The sequence below is a fragment of the Mastigoproctus giganteus genome, chromosome 1, assembly GCF_048544385.1.
Source record: "Mastigoproctus giganteus isolate SK-2022 chromosome 1, ASM4854438v1, whole genome shotgun sequence".
In the NCBI taxonomy this organism is placed as follows: Eukaryota; Metazoa; Arthropoda; class Arachnida; order Uropygi; family Thelyphonidae; genus Mastigoproctus; species Mastigoproctus giganteus.
This window is the reverse complement of record NC_143575.1, coordinates 198843925-198869715: the sequence shown is the minus strand read 5'-3', so window position 1 is coordinate 198869715 and position 25791 is coordinate 198843925. Positions and strand designations below refer to the sequence as shown.

Here is a 25791-nt window from a genome sequence, read left to right as displayed (position 1 = left end):
TCCCATGAGAACCCCCAGCATGCCTTCTAATCTAATTCTCCCTGCTTTGCTGTCTTAACAGACATGTAGTAGCCTCTGTTTATGGCTACCATTAAGCTATAAGTCTGTTCACCCCACCTTGCCCCAAACTAGTAGTTTCCAACCGACTTAACACTACATCAAGAAATATCAATCTCTCCAGGGCCAGACTAACTGACAGAGCTTCCATTATGTACACCCTCTTATCAAGTCTGCACAAAATTCCAAACACTTTCAAATTTAGCCATAGCTTAGAGCTTTTTCTCACTTATATATTTTGGTAATTCATCATGACTAGGCATACCCACAATGCATTTAATCCCAAGAAAGTCAAGAGCAATGATATTAATAAACAAGCAAGAGCTATTTAAACAAGGTAAACCTATCACTAGTCAGGTTACAGAGGTCCCTCTTAACAGTTGCTGGTTATGGGTAAAAAGGAATTGTCAATGAACAAACAAACAAAAAAAAAAAAAAAACATGCTACTACAGACATATTCAACAATTAATTATGTCATGTCTGTTAAGAAAAACAATTATCCTTATGGCCATTACTCTGGGAAAGAAATATCAATGTGAAGCTATTTTTTTAGTGACCTTAACAGTTTGTTTTTCTATAATGTGGTTCATAATTCAGAGATATTTCAAAATGACCAATATCCAATAGTTTCAGAAATATTCAACTGATTAAATGACAAATTCAGTTTAATGGTAGTGCAACTTCACTTCATCATATTTTAACAGATCATCTAAAAATAAATGAAAATAAGAATTTATAATAGTATAAATCTATCTGGTATAAAAATCCTGTTCAAAAAGGTCATCATCTGGTTTTGTTAGGCACACGAAGCAAAGAAGGATTTATATCAAATCCAGAAAAGGAAACAGTGGAATAAGAAAATTCAACTTTCAAACTTGCTAATGCTGAAAAACACATTATTAGTCATTGCAGGAGATTGGAAAAAAATTTATTCAATGTATAATTAAACTAGAAAATTCATGTTAGGAAACTAATGGCCTAGTCGAATAGCAAATTTAATACTTACTATAAACTATAAGTAACAATGGTTCAGACTCAAACTTGTATAACTCCTTTATTCTCCCCCCCCCCCATCCAGCCTAAATCTCTAAAAACAAGTTATTTTAATGATTATTTTGATATCTAAAGAGCCTATTAAAAGTTAATTTCTTACCAAAAATACTCTTTAAGGAGTATTTTATTATAAAAGCTAATTATATAAATAAATATTAAATTTCTGCTTATTCTGCAAATGGCTGAGGCCAGAAGAATTTACATATTCATTGTGAATGCATCCTATTTTAATTAATGGCAGCCAGATTTTCAGCAGCACTGTTCATGTTTGGTGCATGTTTCATGGCAGCATACATGCTTGAATCTACATCCTCCTTACTTGTGGACATTGCTAACTACCGGACCATAAACAGTCAGATATTACTATAAATTTAATAAAGAGATGTTTTATCAAGTCAAAAATTGAGATATACCTACTCCACAGACTTATGTGACATGTGCAAATAGTTTCCTTTTTTTGTACACAAAGCATGGAATATTTAACAAAATTATTAATGGTAAAAATGCAAGTTATGAATCATTGTAAAGAATACTATATTTCTGAATTCAAAAACTAAATTAACGCCATTCATATAAAAATGTAACATAGATGGCAGTTTCTACTTTTTGTACATTTCTGCATTATGACTTGCTGTAGACTTGTTCACAAGCAACAAGTCTACAACTTGTTGCTTGTGAACATTACTGGCTATTGGACAGAAAGTGTCATCCATGTTTAGTTATGTATATATATTTCAGGTGTGTTTACAAATGCATAAAGTGCCATAATTTTAAATTTATATTGCCAAAACCTTTGGACTCCCAGTTTTTTCAACAACAAGATTGTGTCAATCTGGATTAGAGATCAGAGGCATTTTTGGGCTTTCTTTTCACTATGACTGAATTAGTCAGCCTTGCTGAAGGTTGCTTGTCAAAAATATCCAGTTTTTCTTCTGTCAAATTGTAAGAAAATTTTCTAAAAGTAGAGTGGTTTCCCCTCCAAATGGATTAAAAATCTGATGCCATATATCTGCATCATAAAGCAGTGAGCATGTTAAACAAATATTAATAGTGGCATGGTTAAAGCTAAACCACTGAATAGTTGCTTTTTATTTCACTAATATGCAACTAGAGAGGAAGAAAATAGAATAACTGGAGAAAAAAAAGTTACTGCTTTATTTTTTAATTTGCAATAATTAGCATTACATATGCATAGAGTGTCTTGAAACAATTCTCTGAAGTGTGATATGGTTACCATCATCATTGTATTTCAGAAGGTCATCACAGTATGCCCTTCTTCACCCTCTTTAAGTCCAATATTTGATTTAATTTTTGGATTTGGTGTTTTCTAGAAAAAAAAATTGAATGAATGTGGAAAATTTAATAATTTTTTGTTTAAAGATTTGTGCTAAACTATGAGTTGAATGCATAAAACATCAAAGATGCCATTGGAAAACAGGTTAATGCTGATTTTATTTTTGAGCATTAAAGCATCATTCAGTAACCTGAATGATGCTTTACTACTCTTCTTTTCCTTTAAAAAAAAACTACGAGTACTGTATGTCAACACCAAGTACTTTGCTTTAAAATTTATCAAAATTGTTAGAGGAGAAATACCCAGACCTTCACTAGGATCAAGTCATGACTTTATCCTAATGAAGGTCTGAGTGTTTTTCCTCTCATGAATTTAACTTCATGATTTTATACTGGGAGATAACTTTGACTGACCCTGCCCTCTGGGGGAAAAAAATGGAATAATTCAAAAGAGACATGTAAAAATTCCAATAATTTCACTGGTAACTTCAAAATTTAACTACTTGTGTGGGAAGTAAAAGTTGGTTACTTACTAGACCTAGAACCTGAACCACTTGGTATGCTTTCCATTGAACTGAATGTATGTACCACTTCCTGATGAGTAATACTGCCATGTGGTGACTGCAAGAAAAAATATATATATTCAAAATTTGAAGGTTTAGTTTATTTATCATTAATAGAAGTAATACAGGACTGAAATATGATATTCATTGCACAAATATAACGTTCAATCTTTTTGCTATCTCTTCATTCAAACTCTGAAAATAATAGCAAAGTCATCTTTAAGGATCCTTCTATCCACTAATAAACTGGATTTACTAATCCTGATCAACTAATAATGGTCACATACTTTATGGATAGAATTCCTCATATCACTTTTCCATTAATCATATAAACTATGTTTATATGACTGATGGAAAAGTGATATGGGGAAGCAAGCTTATACAGCATCATCCATTTAATATAATATACATACGCTTCTCATTTGCCCATCCCTTCCAATAATTTATCCAATCATTCTTTTAATTTATTCAAGCTACTTACTTCCACAACACCAGGTGAAAATTTATTCCAATAATCAATTACTCTCTGGCTAAAAGGAAATGCAAATTTCCTGCCAACTATCAATTTACAATTTATGTCATCATTATTATTCTTTATCTATATTTAAATAATTGTTCCCCTTGTGTGTCATCCAGGAAACAGCAAGGATATAATCAGCATTTAGTTTACTCAACTCATTTAAAGCCTTAAATTTCAATCAGGTCTCCTCATGGGTGCTTAATTTCCAGACACTACAATTTACAGAACTCGAGTCTTTCTTTGTAAGTGTATCCTTTTGTGTCCACAGTTAATCTTGTTGCTCTTCTGTACACCCATTACTCATTTTAGGAAGGATTCCTAAAATGAGGTTCCTAAAACCTGTATGCAGTACTCAAGATGTGGCCTAACCACTGCCATATACAATGGGCCAACACCCCTTTGTCGCTGATGGCAAGATTCTTGAGTTTAGTGCCACCCAAATGGTATTATTCTGGTATTAATGTCACCCAAATGCAGTGTTTTGCATTTATCACTGCTAATTTCAGTTGTTACTTCTGTATTATGAGTGGCCATTAAGTAACAGATCTGTCTTTTGCCATTCAACCATCCCTTTATCCACAGCTTTCTCCAAGTTCCACACTGCTCCAATTTATACAGCATTTGTTCATGCAATACAGTATCAAAAGCTTTACTGAAATCTAGATATATGACAATCAAAATTAATTTTTTATCCAGTTCCTTTAATTACCACATGAATTTAATGTTATGGTAGCTAATCACATTGGTCAGACAAGGCCCTGTTCCTGAACATACTGTGGCTGCCATATAACTTCATTTCTCTGAAGATGATCCTGCATTACTTTTTTTTGTATCTTAACCACCAACTTGCATTGTTTTCCCTGGCACAGAAATCAAGCTTATAGGGTCTGTATTTACTCACTTTGTCCATTAAAGGTTTGGCAATATATATCATTCATTTATTGTAATAATATACAGTAGAGCGTTGATAATCTGAACTATAATTGGGACCGAGGGTAGTTTGGACTTACCAATTTGTTCAGATTTTTGAACTTATCAAAAATACTGTTCTGGAGACAAAAAAAAAAAAAAAAAAAAAAAAAAGGTTCAGTAAGGTTGTACTTATGGTATTTTTATTCATTGGTAACAAAACAAATGTAACTTTCGTCCACAATAACACATATGTATAGGCCTTTAACAAAAATAATTACTTATTTTTTTGTTGCACCATTTTTGAACTTTGTTTCTTTGCTGCCAGATCTGTAACTCTTTTCAGCAAGAGTAGTTGAGTTGGACGGCATTCAATTTGCTGATCATTTGTCGATTCAACATCCAGTTTGTTTTCGATTTTAATTTTTAATTTAATTTTGTTAATTGGCAAGGTAATAAAAGTGTAAATTTGTGCTTTATATATTCATTTTTATAGTCTGTAGATAATATTCCTCCGATTTTCACTTATTAGAATTGCCGTTTAATAGAATTAAAATTCAATTCGCAAACCTGATAACAATAACTGGTGCTTACTGTAATTATTTAATGGCACCAGCATAAAAAAAATAAATGCTGGCTCATTCGTTTTACTGACATTTCGAATTACTGATGTTTGGATTTTCAACGCTCTACCGTATAATACTTACTAAAAATAATCTTATAAGCATTTATTATTAATGATAATTTACAGAATGCTGATGGATTTTAAAAGCAGCAGCTGGGTAGGAATATTAACAAGACTAAGTGATAGGTATACTTGTAGTGAAGCTTTCCACTCTCTTCTCACTGGCTGTGATGAAATGCAGTAAGCCTCCATTATAAACACTCTTGCTTATAGTGCTATCCCACTTTTAACATTCTTTTCTTCTAGCCCCCCCCCAGTCCACCTTGTAGAATGCCATGCAGTTTTTTAATAGCTATAACGCTCTGGTTTAAATACTTCATGCTTCTACTGCTTTAACGTCCCTAGTATAAATAAATATAATCCTTCTTTGCCTTGATTTTTAGCATTGGGAAAGGGATGATAAAGACCAAATTCTAGAACTTGTTAATAGAAGTAAACAGTTTTGTTTACTTCATAAAAATTGTTTCTGTGCAGGTGACTTGTTTATTTTATATTTAACTGTAACCTTTGAACATGGCATCAAGAAATTTCTTTAATGACAGTGTTATTATCACTATATTAATACTAAAATTTATCATGTTTTGTATGGTAATACTCAAGATATATTTAGTGTAATGAAATCTTTTTAAAAAGTATCGTTGTTTTTTAAGCAAACTAGTTAATGTATACATGGATTACATTTCAGGTGCATTAGTAAATTGTAATAATTCATGTTTTTTTTGTTTTTTTTTTTTTTTAAAAAGTTTACACAAAAAAAAAAAAAAAAAGCAATGACTTCTTTGGTCCATTATGCATGGACCAAGAAAATTGCATTTGCCACAGTGCCCATTCCTTCCTCCAATTGGTGCAAGGAAACAAACAATAGCCAGTGCTTCAGCTACAGTATATGGATAGCTTTATATGATATGTACAAAAATATGCAATTTTTTTAAAATTAATTAAAATGTTCAGCTATGGGTCAACCAAATCATGCTGCTGGGTCACCTTCTAACCCTTGGGTAATAGGTTGCCAACTACTGCAATAGACACTTAAAAAAAAAAAAAAAAACAGTTGAAGGTGCCAAAAACGGAAGTATAGTCTATTAAGTGCGCAGGTTCAACTCGCACATAAACCTCATGAGCAACGAAAAAAAAAGCTAAAATGAATGTTATCTACCAAAATATTGATGTAAAATAGACTTCTGCATATAGTCTGTATTTCATCACAAAATAGTTATTGCATTTAATCAGGTGGCTATAAATGAAGTTCTCGAGCCTGTAAAGATAATTTTGTGAAGCTATTTGGTTTAAGCTCAGTCAGTCCTGATATATACATGGTGTCTGAAAAAATCTGTTATTAGAAAAGCCCATAACTTTTGATCTGATAAGAAATAATAGATGAGTTTTCACCATTACAAATGGTAACTCAAAAAGTTTTTTCCATGTACTTTAGAAATCTGTGGTTTGAAGGCATTGCGGACAGTAGGCCATAAAACAAAATGGTTACCATGCAAGAGAAAGAAAGTGGAACGTGTTTTGTGGCTGGCTTCTACAAATTCACTAAGTTGGGTTTTAATATAATTATCACAGGATGTTTGGGAAGGATCCACCAAGTGTTCCAACCTTTTATATGTGGATTTTTTTTCATCCACACATGAAAGGTTGGGACACTTGGTTCAAGAAGAACTGGAGTTTACTGCATGATAATGGTAACAGATGGCCTCAAAAATCTGTCAAAGTTCAGGAAAACAATCTTAATGCATTCTATCAATGCCCATGAAAATCATTTCAGTGAGCTTCACAAGAACTTCAGATTCTGAAATCAACAGCATACAATGTCATTTAAAAGGCTTCAATTATCTGCCTATAAAGTTATTATAGCAGTTATTAAGGTACAGCAGGCCAGCTTGCTATACCTTAATAACTGCTATAATGACAACAAACAGGCCAGCCCTTTTACTGTTTGCCACCACAGTTAATTGAAGAAAACAAGTTTCCTACAAAAAGTGTGCTTTTCTGATGATGCAAGTTTTCATGTTTCAGAATATGTAAAACTGCACAATTTTCACACGGGGGGTGTGAGAGCCCACATGCAGTGCATGAAAAAATGTGTGATAGTCTGTAGGTCAACATGTGGTGCAGGCTTCATTGCAATCAGATTATTGGTCCATTTTTTTCCTTCTGAAAAGGCAATTAATGGAACAATCTATCTTGACCTTTTAAATAATTATTGTGCTTCCACATCTGGAGAAATATCAGCCAAATGTTTTTTTTCAACAGGATGGGTCCTGCTTCAGTGGTATCCTACTGTACATAACATATGTAAGAACAAGAATGACTGAATCTCTTTAATTCCTGAAATGTTAAGCAATGTACGGCTGGAGGTCAAGTAAAGATTTGACATCCTCAAACACATATTCAAGTTCATTGATGTACCTAAAAACATTTTGGGCTATTTAAAAGAGTTAATTATTTTTAAAAGAGTTAATGTGAATATGTGTCTGTTCAAAAGTTATGGACTTTTCTAACAATACAGATTTTTTTTTTTTTTTCAGACACTGTATTATTACAATAGTACTATTACAATCCCAACTATTTCTATTGTTAAATCAATCACTGAAAACAATTACATTCTGAGGACAAAAAATAAATAAAAGAAGAGACAAAAGATTACTGCTTTAGCCAATTTCATGGGTCAAAGAAGTAATCTTTTGGCAGTGACCTAAAATCACATACATGATACTGCCAACCCATATTTTTAACCCTACTCAATAGACCTCATGAATTTTTAATAGAGAAATGATGGCAAAATGCTTTCCCAACAACTTTGATGCAGACTATTTCTTCTATTGGGTTTTATTTTAAACCACTTTTTTCTTCTTAAAAAAGAGTTGGTTAAAGTTTCAGTTTTAGCTAAATAATGTTGTTTTCAACATTATTTTTTAGATTATGTTTTTCAAGAGTTATATTTTAATATTCTTATATTTCTAATAAGAATATTACCACATTTTGTAATCTCCTCTGATCCTCTTGGCCATCATGAAATGTGTGTATGCATGTGTGTATATCTTTCTGATTGTTAATGAGCTGTAACACATTAATTCAACAGAACTGTTAATGAGTTATAGTATAATCAACTTTTTCAGACAAGACAGGGAAGTCTTGTCTGACCAATCTGATTAGTTGTTATTTGGTTTTTAAGAGCATTAGCAACTAAGGGAATATGCGGTGGTCATTCCCTGACCTTTCCGTATCCTCCGTATTTGGTGGTAACGGGCTCGAACCCCAGTCTAATCAAGAAGAATGTGCTACGCATTGCTGCTCCTTCCCACCTGGCTGCGGAGGTACCTCTGATTAGTTACTATGACGCAGTAATGAAGGAACTGGATAGAATAAAATGTTAACATCACATACTTAAATTTCAGTAAAGTTTTTGATACTGTTCTGCATGAAATATTGCCAATGCAAGACACTGTGAATAAAGGGATGGCCGAGCAGCAGAAAAGCAGAGGTGGTGATTAATGGACTTCTTAGACTAATATTATTAGTAGAGTCTCTGAAAGTTCAGATGGGCCCTTTATTGTTTTCAATATTTATTAACAATACATATGAACACAAAGTTTAATGTCTACGTTTGCAGGTGATACAACAGTTTTTTTTTTTTTTTTATGAAAACCCCAAACACGAAAGGCATCAAAACCTATAGTACTTAGTACCGTGCATGGGTTGAAGGAAAAGTATGGGGGGAAGGGGATGCCGGAAACTTTGCTCTAGAGACTAAACATGGGTTTCACCACTTCAAGCCTCCAATAAGCTAAGTGGTGGTATTTCACTGGTTGATGAAAGTCATCTACCACCTACTTAGCAGGGTGGTTAAAAAGACCCAGAAAAATTAGTCAAATGGACTGAGAAGTGGCAACTGAGGTTTAATGTTGGAAAATACAAGGTACTGCATATGAGAAGCAGTAATACCACATCCTTTCTTTTGGAAAGATGTGGATCTGTTGGAAGGAGTATGGAGAAGAGCAACAAGACTAGTCAGAGACATAAAAGGATACACTTACCACAAAAGAATTTGATTCTACAAATTGCTCTGCTTGGAAACTATGTACTTGTGAGGAGACCTGATTGAAATGTTCAAGGCTTTAAATAGATTTGAGTAAACTAAATTTTGAAAGCATCCTTACAATTTCTCAGATAATATATATAAGGGAACAAATTTAAATAAAAAAGGATGGCTGCAGGATATATGTGCAAAAAGTTGCTTTCAGCCAGAGTGATTAAAGTAGAGGGGGGGGATATAAATGAAGTGGATAGTTTGTTTGCCACTACTAATATGCTATTGCATTTATCTGCAAATAAATGGATTTCATAGTTGTCCATGCAAATTTTGGTATGTTCTTAAGGGGTAGACAGGATCACAGTGACTAAGAGCAAAACAATCTTTTTGCAGAAAAAGTACAAAAAACACTTGGTAGAGCTGTACCTCATGCAAATGCAAAAAGGTTAAAAGTAGGACAATACCAAGGCAAATCGTAGTAATAAGAGTTCCTTCTGTTGTGAACATTAAAACCACTGCATTTAGTAGACTATAAATTCTGCCAACTACGAAAACAGAAGAGATGAGAAACAGTGTTCCTACTTTTCACACTCTAGGGAGAATTTCGCAGAAAAATTGATCTTTCAGAAGAGAGAACAGGTTGAAACCATTTTAATGGTTTCTCTATAAAATGAGAAAGCACATCTTATAAGGTAAGTGTAACAGTCCATCAACTAATTGGGAAGAAACATCTACGAAAAGTTTCAAATGGAGAAGTATGAAAAAGTGTAACAGACTTTGTTTCACAATCATTTGCAACTATAGTTATTATTAGATGAAGCAAAAACACAGGAAAATGGCTTTATGTCATAAACCACATTATTGCCAAGAGGGATAATAAGGCTGAGTTGAACAATTTTCAAATAAGTGGCAAAATATTATCAGAAAGTTATCAGACAAGTGCCTATCTGAAAAGCTTTACTAATCTGGTAAATTAGTATGATGATATTATAAGGCATGTGAATGCAAGAAACAACTTTGACATTACATATCTGGATTTTAGCAAGTATTTTGATATATTTCCTGAAATTAAAGCTCAAATACAGGGAAGATCCATTAGTGGATTAGGGACTGGTTGAAGAACAGGACAGAGGGGTGGTTATAAATGGCTATTCTTCGGAGTGTACTGGAGCAAGTGGTGTCCATCAGGGATCAGTGCCTGATATCTCTCTCTCTCTCTCTCTCTCTCTCTCTCGTTTTATCTTTCTAAATGATATTGATGGAGGAATGCAGAGGAATCTGTCAAAGTTTGCAGATGACTTAAAGGGTTGGGAGGGTGATTAATGATCAAAACTCAGGCTATACAGCTTCAAAAGGATTTGGACTAACCATAAATATTGTTTGAAAAATGGCAGACAAAGTTTAATTTTTATACATTAGGTATAATAGATTTCTATTAGATATAGATTAGGGGAAGAAGAATTAAAAAAAGTACTGGATGAGAAAGACTTTGGGATTACAATATAGAATTACATGAAGCTTGACATGCAGTCTAAGCTGGAGACAAGAGGGATGCAATGGTTTTCTATTTATGATTTACTAGAATTTTGTAAGTAGAGACTCTACGAAACTATACCAGTGTGGTCCCCCCCTCCTATGTTGATATAGACCAGTGGTTCCCAAACTGTGTCCTGGAAATTTGATCTATCACAAGATTAGGAAAACTCTACTGAGTTCGATGGCAATCACTCTTTAGGTGGGCTGTGCATATAGCATTTTTAAACTCCAAATGCAATTTAAGTGATAAGTTTGGGACCAGACTCTATGTATTGGTATAGACTATGTGATAAATTTCAGAGAAATATATCATCAATATTGTGTCAGTAAGTATTTTTTTAATCTGAACCTGTCAAAGTGTGTTTGTTGAGTGTCATATTAACCTATCTTTTTCTGACTTTACTCAAAAAAAAAAAAAAAAAAAAACTGTTCACTCTGAATAGCTAGTACTGCTTTCTATGGCAATTTTTTGCCACAGTTTCTCTATTAAAAATTCTAGAAGTTTCCACTGAATAAGCTGAACATGTGCTACAAAGTTGGCAATATGTTGTTATATGGTTTTGCACACCTGACACTGAATCAAGTGGAATTATTTTCAATTAAGCAAAAAATCCATAATTCCAATCATGTACACATACATCATTTTCTCCATTGCAGCCATTGCTACCACTACATGTACTTCCACGTGAATTTCTTAGTTTGGAAATCTTTTGTTTCACTCCTTTGTGAAGGTCTCTTACTCGCCCTGCCCAAGAACTTTGGCCAGTTGAATCTCGCCTTTCATTTAACTTCTGAAAAATAATAATACGAACGTAATTACTATCTCTGCTTATGAAACTATCTTACAATCTTTATATTTTAATATTTTTAGGTAAATTTAAAAAGTGTAGTAAGTTTCACAGGTAAATTCACTTTTCAAATAAGAGCAAGTAAGTTTCTCATATAAAATGACAGCATGCAAGGTTCCATGACAGTGTCAACTTTATCCTGTAGTTACAATTCATAATATACTATTCTAATGTTCTTTAAATGTTTTAAAACAGAATTAAATACAAATTCATAATTTTTACCACAGATGCTCACACATGAAAGATATATATAGTTTCTCATGCTAACTTCTGCAGCTTCAGTAAACAAAATATATCACAGACTCATGTGTACACATAATAAATATATCACTCCTTACTTAAGGAGTGACATGTTTATTTGAGTCTTTATAATAGTGCTACACTCTTTAAAGAATCATTACAAAGTAGCCATAAATGTAACTTTTATTTTTTTTTCTATTATAGACATTGATGGAATAGACTAAGATGTATCAAATTTTGGGTCCTCTTTGACAGAATAGCAGTTTTACAACCTATCACTTACTCGGAAAATCTCAATTTAAAATCCCGTTGGATACTAGGGGAATTCTTAAAAGCTTTCAATCAGGGCTGTAATTAGCTGATCTCAGGCAGAAGAAGTAGGTTTTTTTCCCTGTGAATTATTCCAGATACCTGCTTTGTCAATCAATGCAAAGATACCTGCTTTGTCAATCACATGTTCACGATACATGTGCAGATCACTATTGCACATTAAAAACTATTGGTGACAGATGGAAAATCAGTAAATATTACTTTACTATTATTATTTCTTTTCATACTTTTAACCTCAAAGGTTATCTACTATATGTCTTACTTATAAAACCAAATGTTACAGATAAGAAATTCTGAGTGTTTTAGTTCCAAGGTGTTTGCAATTATTTCCTGTTGTTTTGTCAACTTGACAACATCTAACATATTTTAAAAAAGTATCCATAACAAAATGCATGTGAAACATAAATTTTCATGTAATCTCTAATTAATATGGCACTGTTGGAAAAAAATTGACTATTTTGTGTCCCATTTCATCTTTGTCAGAAAAACAGGACACCTCACGCAACAACAGGATGATCCTGATAAAAAAAAAAAAGGCATCTGGTCACCCTACCTTGGATGCTAATATGCCATATAAATAAGAAAAACAGCATCAATTTTAGTCTAAATGACTAAAATTAAAACAAACTATTACCAGGGAATACCAACATGATTGCAACAGAATACCGTAAGCAAACGCAAATTCATTTCAACTTGAGGTATGCATAGAAAATGTACAGAGCAAACGTAACTGAAGTCCATGCTCTGATCGTTATTTGTGTGAAATGTATTTTTATTCCATAATGGTACAAACACAGTTTCTGAAGGAATAAAAACAACAATTTGTGACATTTCTCACGGCAAGAAGGCTATAAATATTAATAAAGACATCTAACAAACATTTTCACCTACTCTTCTCCCTTTGGAAACTGCACACTTTTCAACTAATATAAAATCTCTCTCTCTCTCTCTCTCTCTCTCTCTCTCTCTCTCTCTCACACACACACACCTCCGTAGCCAGGTGGGAAGGAGCAGCAGTGCTTAGCAACATGCTTCTTGATTAGACTGAGGTTTGAGTCCGTCACCACCAAATATGGAGGATGTGGAAAGGTCAGGGAATGACCACCGCATATCTCAGAGCAATATGGCCTTAGTTGCTAATGCTCCTAAAATAACAAACACACGCGCACACACACACACACACACAAATGCAAAGATACCTGCTATGAGTATATTCCCACACATGTTCACAAGCATATAAAAATATAAATGTTTGCTTCCACTGTGTCCAAAATAGTAATTAAAAATTTTGTTAGGTACTAAAATCTCTCTTTCTTTCTTGTATGGTCATTTCTGAAATACAGTTTCAACTCAAAAAAAAAAAAGAAAAAAAAGCAAGATTATTGCACAGGAATATCAATTTAATTTAGTTTGTAGTAATGTGCTGAGAGAAAGATATTATGTGGCTGTTTATAATGAATTAATGTGAAATATGAATAATATTAATTAAAAATAAATAAATTGCAAAACTATTATCAGGTGAATTTTATTGTGTATAACATATTATAATGAGTAAGTGAAACTCCTACACAACAGAACTGTTTAATAATTGGCAATGGTTTTGGATTCCATGTTTAATCTTCAGGCTTAATCAGAAAATACTGAAAACTTGGACTAGCTGTACCAGATGGAAGACCAAAATCTGATGACAGATTCAACATGGAATCCAGAATTTTCCAATTAGTTTCATTGTATGAAACTTTAACTTAATTTGCCCCACACAAAACTTCAATTTAGGAACCCAAATTAGTGAACCTCTTTTGACAAGGCCAAAGGAAACTTCGTTACAACCCTCTAGGTCTTGAAGAATGGTATCTTTTAACTTTGTAGCTGAGGAAAAGGTTAAAATGAATTTCTGCTCAATGTGATTATAGGAAACATGAATAACAATATGTTGGAAAAAATGATGTGGCAATCTAACAAATCTTATATGAGGCACATTTTAAGCAAGGGCTCTGCAACTAGAAGGAACAAGTGCATAGTCCAATAATTATTTTGATCATTGAAATAACTGATTATATATTGGTTGATTTTAAAATTGAGAAGAAAAAATAATCAAAAAAGTGACTAACAGAACTATTATATATTATTACTGTCCAGTCAAAACACCATGACCACCTACCTAATAATGGGCATGTCCTCTTTGCACCAGTATGACCATCATACAGTAAGGTTTGAACTCTAAGACCTCTGAACATTGCAGATGGTATGTTATACAATGCTGTCAGGATTGTGTTCCATAGAACTGCAATAGTTTGTAGTGGAGGATCCAAACACCAGATCAACAGATCTGGTGTTTGGATAATCCTAGAGGTGACCTATGGGATTCACTTTCACGTTTGGCAAACCACTCTTAAACAATATCAGCAATGTTGCAGGGTGCATTATCCTGCTGGAACACACCTGTGCCATCTGGGATAGGATAGGTTTTTGCCATTAAGAGTGTGGTTTAGGAGTATGAGGGCTCCAAGAAATTCCCAGAAAAACATCCCCTATACCAAAACTCTGCCACCAGCTGCCCATCTCTGTGGGACAAGGACATTGAAGCAATTCCTCTCCAGAGTTTGTTGCTGTACCCTCCATCTACTGTCCAAATGGCATAACAGGATATGCAATTCATTGGAAAAGGAAACTTTTTTTTCCAGTTGTCAATAATCCTGTTTAGATGCAAACTTTAAGTGTTTTTGGCAATAGGTGGCCATAAGTATGGGTACTTTGACCTGGTGCCTAATCTGGTAGTCCATTTGGAGTAGGGTTCATTGCAATGTGGTCTAGGAAACATGACTGGTCAGCCCTGGTTAAAGCCCATAGTCAGCCATTCCATCATTTTCCATCTATCAGCTCTCACAAGGTGGGACAGCGTATATCCACTGCAATCATCAATGAGGCATGGATGCCTGCTATCGACACAGTGACTACTGCTCTGTCTGCTATTCTTCCAGTCTTGGAATACTTTGGAACTACAACACTCTCGCTGAACATCCCACAAGTTTTGCAGTTTCCATAATACTGCCCCTTTAACCAAGAAAAGACATCCATTTTTCAAAGTCCAATCTGTTCTATTTGTGCATGTTTGTAGACCTATCAGGAATGGGACACAATACAGTCAGGGAAGGGGAGTATTTTTGTATGTCTTTGGTACAAAGAGTGTGAAAAAATTAGGCACCAACTCAGCATTTTGATTGGCATTTATGAGAGCTTGAAGGATGGGGTGGATGCCCTTGAAGGAATTAAAATGGGGCACCCAATCAAGATGCCCAACTCAATGCCAGAACTTATGCATCAGACAACACACAGCAGTAATCCCTAGGGCAGAGTGCACTGGTCCCACAGGAGGTAGTTATGTCAGGGAAATATACTGTGCAAAAAATGATAGGTGGACTAGGACCAGGGTATGTCTTCCAGGGGCAAAAGTAGATGATGTTGTAGAGCAGATATCACCATTTAAGAGCACAAAATGTAATATTGTTGTACACATTGGCACTAATGATATTAAGAGCAGGAGGTCCAAGGATGTGCTTAACAAGTACAGGGCAATGTTGGGAAAAAAGTCATGAGTTAGGATTAAATTTAAAAATCTCTGCATTATTGCACACACATAATTGGAGGCCGTATATATGGAGAGCCTTGACAATCAATTCAGCCTTGAAGAGGCTGTGCAGGCCCAAGGAGTAGAATTTTTCTCAGTGTCATCTGTGTTTGTTAATAGGAGAGACTGTTTTTACAGGGATAGAATAAATACACTTAAATGCAAGAATATTTGCTAATGCTATTGGGGCAGTGTTAGATGGGGATACAAGCAGAGGTGAAAGTGATTCTTGCACTGCTTCTATTGGAATGTACAGCAGCCTAGAAAGCAAGGTGTTGGGAATTTCAAGCTCTGCTGTGGGTCATCATGGAAAAGTAAATACATGGGCTGTGTTAGGTTAACTACAAGTAAGAACAGATACATGTATACTTGCATGTACACTGATGCTAGGAGCATAGTACATAAATTTGATAAATTTGAAGTACTGATCAAATGCAGACATTGTAGGGATATCAGAGACATTCTGTCACTTTAGACATAAAGGGTGCAGAATTTGAATATGGAGAGGACAGACAGGACAGGAGGGGGAGGGGTTATGCTCTTTGTTAGAGCATTAAAAACAAAGCAATGTATTCACTTAGCATGGGTGACCAGTGCAATGTTGAGTCAGTCTGGTGTGACAAATACAGGAAAACAAAAAGGATTGTAGAAGTGTGCTATAGGCCTAATAGCTGTGATGAGTAAAATAAACAACTATACAGATAAACAGATTGGGCCAGTAAATCACAATGCCTTATAATGAGAGATTTTAACTTTCCAGATATTGAATGGAACTTGCAGATTGCTCACTCACACACCAGCAAGACTTTTGTGGATTTATTGGATAACTGTTTTCTACAGCAAAATGTTAATAAGGCAACAAGAGGAAGCAATACACTTGATCTGCTTATTATTATTATTATTAATATCCATATGATGCAAGGAAGCCTGAGGCTTATGCTGCACCAGGGGAAAAAAAAAAAAAAAAAAAAACAGTTCCCGAGTAACCCTGAGAGAGAGAGAGAGAGTCAAAATTAGAAAGGAATCACCAAGAAAGAGAAGAATGATGATATCCAGCTCAGGACCCTGGGTGTGCCAAGCCCATACTCACCAGGTGTGAGCCCCACCCCGGGGTTATCGGCAGTGATTCATCATGCATTAAGAATCTGCAGGTAAAAGATCCCCTAGGTAGCAGTGATTACAGCGCACTAATGCGAGATTTACTTAAAGACAATTTCTGTCAACGGTAGAGGGAAAGGCTTTTGCTTTCGTAAGGTGACTGCAGTGGTCTCTGATAGTTCTTAAATTCTATAAAATGGGACCAACTAAAGATGTTACCAACAATAAATTCTAAATGGGAAGCATTCAGGGAATTAATCATAGAAGCTATTAGGCTTTTCATACCAACTAAGAAATAATGTTCAAGGCTTAGACCTAAATGGATGTCTGCTGAACTAACCAGACACGAGACAGAAAAAAATGCATGAGATGGATATAAATTCAGATGGTAGAGATAACTATGATAGATATAAACTAGTCTGTAATCAAATCACAAAGCAGGTTACACAAGCTAAGTCATATTACCAGAAGTCAATGGCAAAGAATAAAGAAAAGCGGCAAAGATTTCTTTACTTATATTGACAAGTAGAAGGAAAGGATTGAATCATATTGACTTAAAGTCTATAGTTGAACTGTCGATGATCCTGCTTGGGATCATCAACCAAACTGAATAGGTATTTTGCATCTACATTCCCACATGAGGAATTGTTGAACTTGGTGTTGAACATGAAGTGGTGGGAGGGGGTTCATTAGCTAAGAGACGAAAATGCATAAGGTGTATGTGTGTGGCCAATTTGAAGTCTAACAAGCAGTACTTCTTCTCTGTGATTTTTCCTTATCCTGGATTCCCATATTTGTGGATTAGGTTTTATTTCATGTAATTTATTGCTGGTTTGATTTCTTCATGCCTGGGTCCATTCGTTTTCACTTGCTCTTCTTACAATTGGTCTGAAATCAGTGTAAGGAACTATCATTGTTTTTTTTGGTAGTTGTGATGCTGACTAAGTTGTGCTGTCTGCTTTGTCATTGCCTGCTATTTAAGAATTATTGACACAGAATGTCAATTTCCTGTAGGAGAGGAATGATAAGAAGGATGTTTTCCCTGTATGGCTGAGATGGCACTGAACAAATCAGAATATATTAATGCAGAAAGTGACAACTGCTGACATATTTCTTTTATTGCAGGCTGGATAGCATATAATTCTGCACAGAGTATGATGTTCTCAACTGGAAGGGCATACAGCTGCTGCACCTATATGTGACTGGGACTTAAAACTACCCATATGGGGATTATGGAGTTTCCCAATGTGTTCTGAAACACAATTAGCATGTTATCTTTGAATGTTATGTGATGCAATGTCATTTTCTGACCAATGAGAAAAAAGTACAGTTAAATGTCTAGCTCGTGTCTATCCCATGGCAGTAAAGGCATATTTGTGTTTTCCTCGATTTTGTTGAGATCAATTTTCCATTTACGTATTATTTCTTGAAGGCATACTCCAGCAGGCCTAGGTTTATTTGGCTTAGAATCATAGAAAATTAGCCAAAGAAGTTGGTTGAGATATACCCAACAGGGATGGGATGGAAGGCTTCTTATTTTGGGAGCATATTGGCAAGGTAGGTTTTGTCTTCTAAGGTAAAGTAGGGGATCAATCATGTGCTTCTATGTAAGAGCTGTGAACTGGCATGGTTCTGTAGGCACCTAGTGCATATTGAAGGGCAATGTATTGAATGGCATTTAGAAATATTAAGATACTCTTTTTAGCTGAAGCATGAACTACAGCTCCAGAGACTAATTGTGATCAGACTAGAGTACAGTATAAATTGAGCAATAACTGCCTGTCAGCACCTCAAGATGTTGAGGATACTGCACAAAAGATATTTAATTTCTGTAGGCACGTAGTTCACAGGTAGGTATTATGCTTATGAAAATTTAGTTTGGTGTCTAAAACTAAACCTAATAGTCTTAAGGAATTTGTCATGGGTATTTTTAAGCCTTTCAGTCTTAAGACAGGTTCTGAAATTGTCAGAAGTGTATCATTCAAGTTAATTGATGGCTGTTGCATTTTGTCCGATTTTCGATTTTAGTTATTGCCAGTTGTAGTTGTCTTTCAACGGTAGCCATGTTTGCTAATTGATGGGAAATAGCTAGATCATCCATATGCATATAGGTTTCTGCTGTAGCTGGAATGTCTCAATTATGTTACTGGTATGTAATGCAAAAAGAGCTGCACTTAAAACCAATCCTTGTGGTATTCCTTCTCGCATTTGATTCATGGACAAAGCGTTCTGGAATCATACTTGAAAGGTCCGAGATGGAGGATATTTTGAGTGAATCAAGGCGCAGGTTACCTCTCAGTCCAAGGTTGCATAAGTCATGGAGAATTCCATATCTCCAGGTGGTGTCAAATGCTTTATTAATACCAAACGTTGCCACTACCAAGTTTTTTTTTTGTTTTTTTTTTGTAACAAGAGCATTTTGAATGTTAGCTGCAACTTTAATTTGAATATCAGTTGCAGACCTATTACAATGGAAACCAAATTGGTGGGCTGATATAGCATCCTGATCTTCAGTGATCCAGAAGAGTCTTTTGTGAACCATCTTTTCTAGGATTTTTCCTAAAGAGCTTGTCAGATACACAGGACAATAGCTGCTGGGGGAGAAAGCATCTTTCTCATGTTTTGCTATGGCTACTGCAATTGAATGATTTGGCGGGAAGCCCTGGAGCTGTACTACATTTACAGTTATGTCTCTGATTTATAGTTTTTATTGTTATTCATGTTTTGCATTAATTTACGTTGTAATAAATTAAATTTTTGATTCCACTTTTAGACAATACTGTTTCACACTGTAATATATAGATTGTATATAAGCTTAGGTACATAAACTTCATTTCAACTGGGGGGGGGAGAGGGAGAGGGAGAGGGAGAGAGAGAGAGAGAGAGAGAGAGAGAGAGAGAGAGAGAGAGAGAGAGAGAGAGAGAGAGAGAGAGAGAATATGTGCACATCTTAAGTATTTAAGTCTAAAACAAATGTAAATTTGGAGGGTGGACACAACTATCAGTATAAGTAAAATTGTTAGACTGCAGATCAGTCTACATTCCTTCCAGCCTATTAGCAAAAATGCACAATACTTTTCATCAGTACTTTACAAAATATATATATATATATTTTAGGAGAGCAGATGAATGGTAAAAGCATTACTTACTCTCTCTATTTCCTCTTGATCTTCATAGTCTGAAGAATGTCCATCTTCACTGGTGCTAAAACTACTCCTGCTCTGTAATAAACAGTTATCACAACTGATATTTTAGTTAAAAAAAAAAAAACATTGTATGAAATGTTGAGGTCAGTAAACAATTTACTGACCTAAGCTGTGGTGTGAGAGACATCCAATAAGACTATCCAAGAACAACAGTCATTATTATAAGATAATTAATTTGTCGCTATACATATGTTTTTTTTTTTTTTTTTTTTTGGAAGGAACTATAAAGAAAAACATAGCACTAAAACTAATTACAGTATATATATCACACTGAATGTTGTTGTTTCATATATATATATATATTTTAGAAGTGAATGGGAGGAAGTGATTTGATATGAGTGTTAGTAATGGCAAATGGTACAAGGAAGTAAATTTATATAGGATCGGAAAAAAAAAAAGAAAACACCCACACTGTTCCTCCACATAGGTGAGCTGATATAGTATCCATCTAATAAGGTCTCTAATCCTTCCTTAAATTTATTCAAAATTTATCCACTACATCAAAACCAGGTGGCACTTTGTTCCAACAATCAATTCATCTCTTATGAAAGCAAATTTTTGCACATCTGGCAATCTTTTTTTTTCAGTTTATATCGCCCCCCCCCTTATGCATTGTCTGAGCAAGGGTAAAGATTCCTTCAGAATTTATTCAATGCATTTGAAGCCTTAAACACTTCAATCAGGTCTCCTCACAGTTGCCTAGTTTCAGATGCTGCAAATTTGCAGAACTGAAGTCTTTTTTTGATAAGGATACCCTTTTATGGTCCTGATTAATCTCTTTTTTTTTTTTTTTTTGCTGCTCTTCTTTATACCTCTACCAAGAGATCCACATCCTTCCTAATGAGGCTTCCAGATCCGTATGCACTACTCAAGGGGCAGCTTAACCATTGCCTTATACAACAGGATAATCACCTCCTTGTCCCTGAAAAAAATTATTGCTATATATCATTGACAGAACCTCATGAGCTGTCCTAGCAGTCTGGCAGCACTGCTCAAAAAACTCCAAATTGGACTGTGCAATTACCATCAACTCTTTTTCCTTCTCCATTAGCTCGAGTGTGGTATTATCTAATTGAAATATTATTCTGCAATTACTGCTACCCTAGAATTCATCAATGTAATGTTAAAACTGAATTGCCACTTCTCAGCCCATCTGCCTAATTTCTCTAGGCCTTGTTGAAGTAGCATTCCCTGCTTCCTGTCACAAACCTTTGTATATCAAGTTCTGTTTTCTGATGATACAAAGGTTTGATATCATTAACATATAATTTTAATTATATTTCACCGTCTTATACCACTCAAACACTCCTTCATCCATTGTAGCAATTTGCTCCTACTGCTACACTATTTCAACTGTTAAAAGTCTTTCATGTGGCACGTTGACAGTACCAAATGCTTTACTGAAATCCAAGCATAGATGTTGATTACTTTTGCATCCGGTTCCTTTGTTACTATATCATAGTAGCCAATCAGATTTGTTAGACAAGATCTCCCCTCAACCAATCTGTGCTACAATTTGCAGATAACTGTATTCCTTTGAAGACAATCCTGTACTATTTCCTTAACCATTGACTTCATTATTTTTGCTGGAAAAGAAGTCAAGCTTACAGGTATTAACTGCTCATTTCCCACTTTGATCCTCTTTGTGAACAGGGGAAATGTTTGCACATTATTCTGTAAGTACCCTGAATTCCAGGATGCTTTCATAATGATGGCTAAGGGTTTGCTTAGGCAGCAAACCCTTAACAAAATAAGGCAGCCCCAGATGCCTTATTTTACTTTCAGCTTCAACAATTTCTCTTCCACTTTCTTCTCAGTTATCACAAAAATCATTTAGCTTCCAATTATAACTTGGAATATTTCTGGTATCCCCATCAGTAGAAACTTCTTCACATGTTTCATGTTTGAAGAAGTTTCTAAGAATAAAATGTACTCCCGTGTAAGCAGTAAGTTTTTGTCAATAAAGTATTTATCCTCTTTCTTGTGTGCTTTAGGTACTTTGTAATTGGTAGTTTTTGTACATTTAATCATTGAAGGTTTATGTTTCAACTTGGTTTTGGGTCTTGATAGACAAAGTAAAAAAAACTTCACTGCATATATTAACAAGAAATTGTTAAACTTAGAGGTCTAAACATACCTCTATTTTCTCATACCCAGGATAAAAAATAGGAATTGGGAGTGTACCATACCTCCTCAATTAACACTACACTTCATCAAGGTTGAAAGAAATTATTTTAAGGAACTCTACAAAAAGTAGATCAAAACTTGCTGTAATAATCTGATTCGTTCTGAAAAATTGTAAAGCACACTTTGAAGTACTACCTTTCAAAAATTTGCTGGATTTATTGTTGGAATTAATTTTTAATTGCATTCTACCCTTTATGCTTTTGCATTTTACTTCACAAATCCAGCAAACATCAAAAGCACTAGCAACATAAGACACAAGATTGTTTATCCCATCTTTATCCCAGTAAGCTTTGTGTGCTTTCATAGTGTGCTTTAAATATAAATAAGTTTTTTCATTTTCAAAAAGGGATAAAGGATAAGATACAATTAAATAGGAAAGATTTTGTCTGCCTGGACCTCCTGCCTTTATGGTTGTGCCATTCTCTTTCCTATTGATTTTCCTGAAGAGGGCACTATATGGGGTACTGCCAGGTAGAGTCCTCTAGTATCTAAGTTCATCTAGGCTTTCATTCTCCACTGAGAAAGTAATTTGTGAAACTGTGGTTTGCACAGTATAGAGCCTCAGCCTTGCAGGCCAATATTACGGCAGGCTTAGAGGTTATTGAAATACTGTTTCCTTGATTTTTTTTATAAACCTTGTCGTTCTTAACAAGATAGGACCCAGCATATAACATCCTTTATTCGATTTAATTAATTTTAATTATATTCTATCCTTTATCTGCATTTTACTTTACAAATCCAGAAATCTGCATAAGAGATCGTCTCAGCAGGGTTTGATATGCTTTCGTAGTGCTTCTTAAAATAAATTAACCCCAGGGGCTCACATCTGGTGAGTATGGGCTTGGCATACCCAGGGTCCTGAGCTGGATATCATCATTTTTCTGTTTCTTGATGAATTCCCTCTACTTCTGACTCTTGTTCTCTCTCTCTCTCTCTCTCTCTCTCTCTCTCTCTCTCTCTCTCTCTCTCTCTCTCTCTCTCTCTCTCTCTCTCTCTCTCTCTCTCAGGGTAATTCAGAAATTTTTTTTGGCTGGTGCAGCATAAGCCTCAGGCTTTCTTGCACCATATGGCTAATAATAATATTAATAATATTAATAATAATAATTTCTTTCAATCTCAAAGCAGCACAGTGTAAGTGAGTAGTTGTTATTCCTGCATATTTTTGCCCTCAAAGGTGCACATATTTTATAACATCACAAGTAAAAGATTTTTTAAACTTAAACAAGTTTTTGAGTTTTCTATTCATTTGTGTTATATTTAATATTCCTATCACTCAGGAATATTAAATATAAAAAGTTATATTTAATAGTCCAAATTCTTATTTTTTGGTAAATTCATGCTAATATATGCAAAAAATTGTTTTTCTTGATCTCTTGAGTTGACTAGCGTGACTGTTAATAGCAGTGCCCTTCAATTCCCACAGAAATACTGAGTCTGCTTTGATCACTTTCAAATACTGAGAGCTGAGAAATGTTTATTCTTCCCAGAATTTTCTTATAGGCTTTAAGAATTCACAGGACAATGCACAGTTTGATTACACACATTCATGTAATCCTTGTTGAAGGCACTCTATACTAAAACTTCATTTTGCATTTAGAATCTTGTCTTCTTAAAATCCTGTTTACAAGGAGCAATACAAAAGTAATGCTTCCTATTGTTTTCCTCAGAAAATTTAATTCCTACAACTATGCCTTTTACATTAATTAATCCTCAATCATTAATAAACACACTGTTATTTTTCCACAGAGTCACCATCAATTTCTATGTGCTACTGCCATCTCTGAGTCAGATGCTGTATTCCAATCTTGTAAAAGTCCTTACTCTTGCTCTGGAGGGCTTCACAAACACTGTGCTTGAGCTGGTTGTCATCTGCAAAATGGGTTCCACGGAGTGTATCCTTCAGCAGGCCAAACAGGTGATAGTCGGAAGGTGCAAGATCTGGGCTATGAGAGGAGTGAGAAAGAATAGTGCATCCCAGTTTTGAAATGGCCTCATCATGTGCAGACTGGTGTAGGGATGTGCATTGTCATGGAGAAGAAGAACCTCATTAAGGTTTTTGTCCAGTCGAACACTACTGATGCGGGCTTTCAACATTTTCACATATCAATTTGAGTTGATTGTGATGAACTCAAATTAATTAATTTTAATTATATTCTATCCTTTATCTGCATTTTACTTTACAAATCCAGAAACCTGCATAAGAGATCGTCTCAGCAGGGTTTGATATGCTTTCGTAGTGCTTCTTAAAATAAATTAACCCCAGGGGCTCACATCTGGTGAGTATGGGCTTGGCACACCCAGGGTCCTGAGCTGGATATCATCATTCTTCTGTTTCTTGATGAATTCCCTCTACTTCTGACTCTTGTTCTCTCTCTCTCTCTCTCTCTCTCTCTCTCTCTCTCTCTCTCTCTCTCTCTCTCTCTCTCTCTCTCTCTCTCTCACTCAGGGTAATTCAGAAATTTGAAGTACTACCTTTCAAAAAATTTGCTGGATTTATTTTTTGCCACAAGCAAGAGCCCATCTTTGTCCCAAAACACTGTCACCATGACTTTACTAACACCGTCTTTTGAACTTCTTGCATGGTGAACTTTGATGGTGCCACTCATTTCAAGGTCATAATGGTGGACCCAGGTTTTGTCACCTGTGACTATGCATGAAAAAAAAAAAAAAAAACTCCCCTTCACTCTTGTAGCACTGGAGAAGTTCCGTACAGATGACGTTCCAGGCTTCTTTGTGCTCGTGTATCAGCATTTTTTGGACCAAGCACAAACCTTGTTGTTACCTAGTTCCTTTATGATGGTTATCACAGCAGGTTTCCCTATATCCTACTGCATTGCAAAATTCAAGTGTTTTGATGCAGCAGTCCTCTTTGATCAGCATGTTGATCTGACTCTTGTTGTCCGTTGTCACTAACGTTACTTGCTGGCCGCTTTGGGGTTTGTCAACGTGTCACTTTCCTCACTCTTAAAAGTGTCTTACCCAACAACTTTGCCTTTCCTACACTTTTGTACTCACACCTACAGTATTGTCATCATAAACATTTTTGAGACACGTATGGATTTTGATAGGCATCACTTCTTCCTTGATAAGAAATTCAATCACCACTCTTTGCTTGATACGTACATCTGTAACATCCACCATTTTGAACTATCCATGTGCTGCATCACAAGACCAAGCACAGAGCCATTCAGTGTGGTGAAACTAGAGACATGTAGTCGCCACTTAGCAGCATGTGAGATGATCTACGGCGACACATTTGAAAGAAAAAATTTAGAAGGCATTACTTTTGTACCAGTCCTCATAATTATATCCATTCTTCAGATGAATAATGATCCCACTATACCTGGAAAATTAGCAGTCAGATACTATATCTTAAATTGAGGAAACATGCTTTGTTTCTGTTGCAGGAGCAACTATTTTCTCTTCCAGCAATAAGGTTGTGTTTTGGCTACTGTGCCTAACTGCTATTTTTATTCTTATTCTTTGTATGGTCACCCAATGTGGAAATGCATTTGTTTCGGCAGATACCAAATCAGCTGTTGTGGCTGTTTATACAGTACATTAATGTATTGTGCTGTTTGTATTAAGTCTGAAAAAG

At 35.0% G+C, this 25791-nt stretch overlaps 1 protein-coding gene across 3 annotated transcripts in view; it reads right to left on the bottom strand.

Annotated features, from left to right (window-relative positions):
* Window positions 1-25791, bottom strand: part of LOC150091435 (SAM and SH3 domain-containing protein 1-like) — a 611903-nt gene that overhangs the window by 42726 nt on the left and 543386 nt on the right. For 2 of the 3 annotated variants that reach the window (XM_090375439.1, XM_090375448.1), the window contains 3 exons: window positions 19950-20021; window positions 11295-11447; window positions 2938-3025 (listed from right to left, as the gene is read on the bottom strand). In XM_090375439.1, coding sequence (XP_090231565.1) covers window positions 2938-3025; window positions 11295-11447; window positions 19950-20021 — 313 coding nt within the window. The remainder of the gene's footprint in view (window positions 1-2937; window positions 3026-11294; window positions 11448-19949; window positions 20022-25791) is intronic. The other variant, XM_090375458.1, reaches the window with a different exon arrangement.